The 8,796-nt window shown below is 39.8% G+C and overlaps 1 protein-coding gene across 3 annotated transcripts in view; it reads left to right on the top strand.

Annotated features, from left to right (window-relative positions):
• LOC122063701 (inositol oxygenase 1-like) overlaps positions 1 to 8,066 on the top strand; it is an 11,382-nt gene extending 3,316 nt beyond the window's left edge. The window contains exons 1-11 of one of the 3 annotated variants that reach the window (XM_042627397.1): positions 5,388 to 5,598; positions 5,703 to 5,805; positions 6,113 to 6,194; positions 6,304 to 6,508; positions 6,595 to 6,654; positions 6,735 to 6,787; positions 6,888 to 7,010; positions 7,095 to 7,164; positions 7,315 to 7,393; positions 7,577 to 7,658; positions 7,839 to 8,066. In XM_042627397.1, the coding sequence (XP_042483331.1) occupies positions 5,472 to 5,598; positions 5,703 to 5,805; positions 6,113 to 6,194; positions 6,304 to 6,508; positions 6,595 to 6,654; positions 6,735 to 6,787; positions 6,888 to 7,010; positions 7,095 to 7,164; positions 7,315 to 7,393; positions 7,577 to 7,658; positions 7,839 to 7,865 (1,011 nt within the window). In that variant the 5' untranslated portion in view covers positions 5,388 to 5,471 and the 3' untranslated portion in view covers positions 7,866 to 8,066. Of the gene's footprint in view, positions 1 to 5,387; positions 5,599 to 5,702; positions 5,806 to 6,112; positions 6,195 to 6,303; positions 6,509 to 6,594; positions 6,655 to 6,734; positions 6,788 to 6,887; positions 7,011 to 7,094; positions 7,165 to 7,314; positions 7,394 to 7,576; positions 7,659 to 7,838 lie in introns of those variants that run through there. The other 2 variants (XM_042627396.1, XM_042627395.1) reach the window with 2 other exon arrangements.
• Positions 8,067 to 8,796: the final 730 nt, after the last annotated feature.

Raw genomic sequence — 8,796 nt, 5'->3', positions numbered from 1 at the left:
ACCATATTTTCCTATGCCTGCTCCCTTGCTTCTTGTAGTAAGTCCAAATGTTTCTCTAATCCCTCCTTATTTGCCAGTTCATTGAAAGTATTTACTCAAAGTGATATTGCTCCGATCTCCACCAGGCTGACAGCCTCAGTCCCATATGTGAGGGAGTATGGGGTTTCCCCTATTGCTGTTCTTTCAGTAGTCCTGTGTGCCTGTAATATGTTCAGTAATTCTTCTACCCATTTACCCTTGGCTTCATCCAATCTTCTTCTGATTCCTTAGAGTAAGGTCCAGTTGGCATTGTCAGTTAGCCCATTGGTTTGGGGGTATCCGACGGAGGTCATCTTGTGGTCGATCATCAAGTCTCTATATACCTTGGAGAAGCTTTTATTATCAAATTTCTTTCCATTATCTGTGATCAAGATTCGTGGTATACTAAATTGGTATATGATGGCTATTCTAAAGAAGATTGATACATTGTGCTCTGTGATAGTCGCTAATGCTTCTGCCTCTACCCATTTTGTGAAGTAATCAATAGCTACGATGACGAACTTCCTTTGTCTGACAGCCACTGGGAAGGGTCCCAATATGTCCATTCCCCATATTGGAAATGGTAAAGGGCTACTTAATGTGCTGAGTTGAGTGGTAGGTCATTTGGGAACAGGAGTGTGGAATTGGCATTTTGTGTAGTTCCTAGTGTACTCGATTGAATCCATGGTCATTGTTGGCCAGAATAATCCTTGTCTTAATATTATATGTGCTAATGCTCATGCTCCTAAGTGTTGTCCGTAGATCCCTTCATGCACTTCCTTGATCGCATACTCAGCATCTCGGTGGCCCAAGCATTTGAGTAGAATACCTAAAAATGATCTCTTGCAGAGTGCTCCATTGCGCAGAACCTCAAACCTCGGTGCTCGTTTTCTTATTTTTTGAGCTTCTTATCAACTGGGTATCAACTCACGATTGGTCTTGTTGTACATTCTTGTCTCTATCCTAGATACATGAGTAATTGGGTGTTAACATATGTTGGGAACTTTGGAGGGGTCCCACAAGGGTTACACCCAAAGGGTACAAACACTGTAAATTTTGACAATACGGAGAAGGTCAATGGAAATATGAAAGGTTTCACCAAAAATATGTAAAATTCCTCTAGAAATACCTCTAATATTTCCGATGGCCTTGGCAAAGAGCTCATAAGAGCTGGACCTTCACCGAAAATATACCACCGGATCCAGCCCAGGTTGTTTCTAGTGGCTGTTTTCAGTGGATTCAAAGAAATGATCCGTGGGATTTGGGAGTTTTCGGCTCAAGCCCGATTGTGGGGTTCTTTTCTATGGAGTTTGTAGGGGGTCTTCCTACCTACATTTTAAGTCGAAGAAGTTCTCATTACACTGAGCCCTTTGGGAGATATGACAACTGGATGGTTGAAACCCTAGCTACTCATTTGGTTACAAGTGTTGTCGAAGCTCACCCCTCTTGGTTTGAGCTCAGCAATCACATAGAATAGTGAATGAACACTCACCCAAGCTTCAGGGTCAAGGGTCACCCCTTCCAAACCAGTGATTCATTCCCTTATTTAAAGACACTAACTCAAATGAAGAAAAGAGAGTAGTAGAGGAAGTAGCACCTACCTCAAACAAGATTTCGGCAGCGGGATGTGAAGCCGGGAGCTAGGTCAAGCTCCTCCCTTCTCTTCCTTTCTCTCCCCTTTTCTCTCCCTCTTATGATTTGGACAAGTGAGAAGTGAGAAATGAACTCACTTCTCCTTTTATAGTAAGTGATGGACTTAAGAGCCTCAAGGGGGAGGGATACCTAATTCTGGTAAAACTCAAGAACACTCACAGGAGAGAGTTGAAGAACACACTATTTTTGAAAAAAACTAGATTGGACTAAGAACTTGGATTGAAGATCTTCAACGTCCCAAACAACACTTCGAAGATCCGAACAAGATTTCAGATCTTGATGAAGATCGCTCCAAAGACCCGAAGAAAATCAAGAGGGGTGGAGAGAGAGGGCAGAGCTTCACTACTATGGAGTGAGATGGGGTTGTTGGGTGTATAAAATCCAAAGGAGGGGGTTATTTATAGGTTTTTTCGGCCAATGCGAAAGAGGGAACATCTTTATCCAACGGACAAAAGAGGGTTTTTTGCCTAAAGTGGGTGAAGTAGGCTTCTATCCAATGGACAAAAGGGGTTTTTGGACTAAAATGGGTGAAACGGGATTTTATCCAATGGGTAAAAGAGGGATTTTGGGAAAGAGAATCCTTAGCCAAAAAAGTGGGATTTTGATTTCAAGTGGGTGAAGGGATTCCCCATTCACCCACGAGGGCAGCGGAAAACCAATCTCGGCCATTGCTGGCGGTACGCAAGATTGGACCAAAGTGCAAGGGGCATAGTTAATATAGGAGGGCAGGCAATGAGGGCAATGTCATGGGTGTGCAGCGTATGGCACGCGGGTAGTGGCATGTAGGTGTGCGATGTATGGCAGGACACCATGGCATGGGCAGCAACTAGAAAAGGGGGCACTGGCATGGGCAGCAATTAGGCAGGCTAGGCAGCATTTAGCACACGCATGTGTGTAGGTTGGTTGGCTGGCCAACACGCAGGTGTGCAAGGCAGGGGCTCGGGTCTTCTGGGTAGGGGCACAGGCCTATGCCCATAGGGGCTTAGACCTATGCTCGCGGGGGCTCAGGCCTGCTGGGTCCATGGCTGGCTGTGCACATAGCTGGCTGGCACTATGTGCTGCAGCCCATGGGCAGTAGCCATGTGTTGCTACTATGGGCAGCAAGCACAGGTGCGGGCTGGCCTACTGGCCAGAGCGTGCAGCACGAGCGATTTATGGATTTTTCTAACGACAATGATGGGAGATCCATCGATCTGATTTTGACTAGCCATATATCATTAGAATCGTACTTTCAACCATTATCCATCTGTACAGTCATCTTGACCAGATTCCTTTATATATAAAAAGTCAAAATTAGACCCTCTTCTCTCTCATGCGAGGTTTTCTTAGGTTTCAGGTAGGGGAGTGTTTCGGGTTATCTGGGTGGGTAGGGGATGAATTTTATGGCGTGTGTGGTATACGTACAAGAAAATGTAATTTTTCAGGGATAATCACGGGAGATCTGACAGCCCAATTTTGACATTCCATATATTGCCGGAATCATATTTTCAAGCACTATTCATCTATACGATCATCTTAACCAGATTTCTTCTGACTGCAGCTTCAAAAATTAATGAATCAGATTGAGAATTGGCTGGGATCGATCTAATTTCCACCGATCTGGATCAGATTCTTCCATCTAAGATTCAGTTGAATAGGTGGGTCTTCAGATCAAATGACCGATTCTAAACCGTCACTGATTCCCGTTTTAAAACCGATTCTAAGCCGTCTCGGACTCCTGTTTTAAAACCCTGCTTCTAACACTCATGCAATAGTAGGTGCCCAGCTCGAAAGGACGGCCGACCAAACGTCTCGGTTGGGCCGTACCGACCTTTGTGTTTTTTCTTAAAATATTCCTACGGTTCATATCCACCGGTTGATATGTTCGCTTACCTTTCATGGCATGAATTCCACTCAGATACTCCGCAATCCATCAGAACAGCCAGCCCTCTCAACTGAAATCGATGGATTAGGATAATAGCAAGTCAAAACGAGCTCCACCCAAATGCAGAATCGGGAGTCGGGACTATCTTATTAATCGCTAGCCCGCGATATACTTGATGACTTCCTTTTGGGTCATGGGCGCTGCATAGTCAGCCCTGACTCCACAGAAGAAGATATTTGAGAAGGGGCCCACCACGTTCAGGAGGGCAGGCAAAGTTTTGAAGGAAAGAAACATGAACTTTCACCCTTTCTTTATGTCTCCGTTAGGATGAGTCAGCACAAACGTGGCAAGAGGACGACCGTCACAGTCCCCGTCTGTCGGATCTGCACCCGCGTGAATATATATCTCCACATTTTCCACAATTCAACCTCGTATGCTGCGTCTTACACTCAAGGCTCACAGCTGTGATTAATTCATTTATTAATTGTCCTTAAAACAAAAATGGTTTTACGGAGCAAGTGGTCGTCCTTGACTAGATGCCACGCCATATGGGTCCCACACTCTTAGAGATCGTATCATGCCTCCCTACGATAAGCTGCTGACCCCTACCTACTACTGTATCGTGAAAATACGACAGAGCGGTCACGGCATCACTCACGGTACCGCAAAGACTAAAATACCATTCAACAAAGAATGCATTTACGGGTAACCCCTCTTTAAGAAAGGGGGTGTCGATTAGGCGGCTTTGGTCTGGTTTTAGTTTGAGATTGAGTCAAGCCAAAACTGAACCGGTATGGCAAATCTTTATTTTGATAAAAAAAAAAGAAAAAGTTGTCTGCTTTTATCATGGTTCTTTACTTCTTATAAGCAGCCTTGTATCGATTTGGTTTGGTTTGGATTTTGACATATATTTTAAGAAATTGTGTTTGGAATCAACCAAGCTCGACTAGTATTGATTGAAAGATAAGGATTTATGTGGCCGATCTATTTAATTGAGAGAAAGTTGAATTATTGTTGTAGTTCCTTGGTAAGCCACATGGTGTACACTAGTGCCTTCTTGTGTTTATCTCCCACAACAAAAACATATATGCTATTTCATAGGAGGGAGAAGACAGATAAACACAATGAAACACTAGCTTAACCATGCAGCTTGGCAGAGTTCTTTCTCCCATATTTTAGAGAGGATTATATGAGTAAATAGCATAAGAAAGCACACAATGAGATGATTCAAATTGGTATTGTACATAAGAAATCAGTAAGGTCAATTCAAGTTAGAGAGAGATAAACTTAGAAGTTGCTAATGTGCCCTATCCTGACTATTAAAAGTGAATTTTTTGAGTTTTTTCCGGTTCAGCTTTTGATTTTTTGGGCTCTACCTTTTCTGGAAAACTTAAACCCAAGCCGACCAATTAGTTTTCATTTTGGTTCAGATCGATTAGATTCGATTCAAGTCTTTCATATCAGTTTTTATTGGTCCAACCGGTTGGGCTGGAATTTGACACCACTAAATAGGGGTGTTTCTACTAGGCAAACACGAGGAAAGGTCTAAAGCGACGTTTGTGATGCGATGAGTATTCCACGTCACTCTGACTTGGTCCCCGCCCAAATGGATTGAAAGTTGAAACCATTACCATAAAAAAACTATATCAAAGCTGTTTCTTCCGGATTTTCTGTTTTTGGCCATATATCATGAAATAAAATATTTCATCATCATCTCCTTTGACGTGCCAAGTTGCTTCCTACTAAATTTGCTTAATCCAATCCATATATCTCTTCTCTCCATCCAATACAAACCTCCTATATCCTTACTTGTAATAAAGCTGAAAATTAGATTTTCTTGGGAGGACTCATACCCTTCCAAATATCAAGGAAGGACTATTAATGGATCCACCTATAAATACCCCTCCTCACCATTTCTACTTCCATCATCTTTTGCATGCTTATCTCGCATTGCTTTTATTTGGGAGGATTCTCTTGTTTTTCAATTTTGATTTTGGTATTCCATCTTCATTTCCTTCCATTTTCCTGCGAAATGACAGTCATCGTCGATCAACCAGAATTTGGTAAGATTTTCTCTTCTTCTCTTATTATTCTGATTGTTTTTAAGTTAGAACAAAGGCTTTGTGGTTTTGTATCTTTTGATTGTAAGACTGGTAAGTTTTTTCAGGAACTCAAGAACAGGATAAGAAGATCCATGAAGAAACCAATGAGTTGGTGCTTGATGGTGGATTTGTGGTGCCTAAATCCAACTCGTTTGGCCAAAGTTTTAGGTCTGAACTAACTTTCCAACAAGAACTTCCAATTTCTGAAACGGGTTTTCAATTTCTAGAACAATGTATGTAGTGTGTACCCTTTGTTAAGAACCATGGTAATATGTGCTTGTATCGGTTTCTGCCAATACTGATACGATATTTGATATAGTAATTCCAAAAATAGATCATTTTTTAGGCCGATATAACTGCTCTGTATCGATATTTATCTCTGGCCATACCAATACACACGTGACTTTGATTTATCCTATTCAACTATTTTGAGTTTTTGACCGATGAAGCTTTTTATGTGAAATGTGGTCAACAGAGATTATAATGCAGAGAGTGAAAGGAAAAAAACAGTTGAGGAATTTTACAAGCAGAATCACATCAACCAAACATTTGACTTTGTAAGCCAAGTCTTTGATATGAAACTACTTTGACAGCTAATGACCCAATATAAAGTTTTCAAATTAGAAGCATAGTTTGATTTCATGAGTTAAATTTTCATTAATTCAGGTGAAGAGGATGAGAGAAGAGTATGGGAAACTGAACAGAGTAGAGATGAGCATTTGGGAATGCTGTGAACTTCTCAATGAGTTTGTTGATGAAAGTGACCCTGATTTAGATGAGCCTCAAATTGAACACTTGTTGCAGACAGCTGAAGCAATCAGGAAAGACTATCCTAATGAAGATTGGCTTCACTTGACTGGTCTTATCCATGGTATATATACACACCTTGACCCTTCTCTCTCTCTCTCTCTCTCTCTCTCTCTCTCTCTCTCTCTTGACTGGTTTTATGGCTTTCAGATCTTGGGAAGGTCCTCCTTCACCATAGCTTTGGAGAACTCCCCCAATGGGCTGTTGTGGGTGAGAATCAAATCCTTTCATGAAGAAAAACACTTTCTGCATTTATTGGTTTTAAATTTCTCACAATAGTCATAATATAGGTGATACATTCCCTGTTGGGTGTGCTTTTGATGAATCAATTGTTCATCACAAGGTATAAATCTCAGAAACTTAAAATTTGCAGAACTGATTAGATGTTTTTACAATCAAATCACTAACATGAATTAATTTGTAATCCATTGTTGTTGCTACAGTATTTAAAAGAAAACCCTGACTACTACAATTCTACCTACAATACCAAGTGTGGAATTTACTCGGAGGGATATGGCCTCAACAATGTGATGATGTCGTGGGGGCATGATGATTATATGTACTTGGTATTCCTCTTGTATCCGTTTAGATTGGGATTATCTTTTTGCTCAACAAAAATTGTAATATCTAACTATAGCTTCTTCATTTAGGTGGCAAAGGAGAACAAGACAACTCTACCTTCAGCTGCACTTTTCATCATTCGATACCATTCCTTCTATCGTAAATGCTTAATCCTTATCCTCTAATTATTCTAATCTTGTAAGAAGATGCTAATTTTGGGCCTTGTTGTTCCAATTATGTAATAAGATAGTTATTATGTGATCAATACTCCATTTGTCTGAAAAGAATTGTGAACCTGTCATTTTGCAGCTTTACATAAAGCTGGAGCATATAAACACTTGATGAATGAAGAGGATGTTGAGAATTTGAAGTGGCTTCATGTCTTTAAGTAAGATCTCAAAAAAAAAAAAAAAAAAAAAAAATAAATAAATAAATAAATAATAATAATAATAATAAGAATTACTTTTTTTATTATTTTTGGTTTAATCACTGTTCAAATAAAACTCATTCCCTTGTTTTATTTATTTATTTATTTTTTAGATAAGTAACTCATTTTTCATGTTATTTGCAGCAAGTATGACCTTTACAGCAAAAGCAAAGTTCGGATAGATGTTGAGAAAGTCAAGCCTTACTATCTATCCCTTATTGAGAAGGTGAGCTTCACTTATGTTTATATTAAAATTTCATGTGACTATGTTTATATTAAAATTTCATCTATCCCTTATTGAGAAGGTGAGCTTCACCTATGTTTATATTAAAATTTCATGTGACTTTTACTTTTTCTTTTTCTTTTCCTCCCCTTCTTGGTCTTACTTAGATGAATGTTGTTGCAGTACTTTCCCTCAAAGCTAAGATGGTGAGTTCAGGAGTTGCGAAATTGGTGAATTACTTTGAGCAGTTTTAGTGGATGATGGCGATAAGGAAAATTTGAAGATGTTTTCTTTTCTTTTTCCACTTAGAATGTCAATTTGTTACTCTCTTTTCAGTTTGTATGAGATTTGTAAGTAATAATAAAGTAGTTCTGAGTTTGAGTAAAAACTAATGAATTTTTTTTTCTCCAATATTCTGTTCCACTGTCTATCAGCTTTAATTATTCTAACCATTGAAGTTAAAAATTAATAAATTAGACGTCTTGGATATATACACTTCAGACCAAATCATCCCAGATCAATAAAAAAAAAGGGAGACGAGGAAAAATAGTCATCCTTTCTTGCTCCGCTCATAAAGGGAGAAAAGGACAAGTAGCATTCAAGTAAGACCAACTAACTAATGTAGGACTGGATTTGACAAATCAAACTAGACCTGAACTGCAGGAACTTATAAATCAAAGAACAACCAAATACCTAAACACACCAGCAGTAGGTTCAAATCAGTAGTAAACAATGAACTAAAGTCTTAAGACAATAGTAAAAATCAATCGCACCAATCGGTTTCAGTTCTAGACACAGCAGACCACTAAAAGACAAAAAGTAGGAGATTTTAGATATCTCGCTAACCACTGATCAGATGGGGCTCCAATATGGATCGAACCTCCCTCTACAGGAGGGTAACCTCCTGCCAAAATATCAACCAGAGAGGGACAAGGGTTGGGCCAGAATAGCAGATCGAAATTACTGCCCAGAATGCCTATTGCTTGGACCAAATTGATGTGAGATAAGAGAAATACCTGTAATGCATAGAAGCAGCAGACCTTGAGAATAAAAACCAAAAAAACTACTTGGAGAATAGTAGAGAAGTCCACTCGGGCTTCGCACCACAAAGTGTCAACTAGATCAGACACCAACCCCTTGT

Source organism: Macadamia integrifolia, unplaced genomic scaffold (assembly GCF_013358625.1).
Source record: "Macadamia integrifolia cultivar HAES 741 unplaced genomic scaffold, SCU_Mint_v3 scaffold1427, whole genome shotgun sequence".
Taxonomy (NCBI): Eukaryota; Viridiplantae; Streptophyta; class Magnoliopsida; order Proteales; family Proteaceae; genus Macadamia; species Macadamia integrifolia.
Note: the sequence above shows the minus strand (reverse complement) of the source record. Positions and strands in the feature narration are given on the sequence as shown.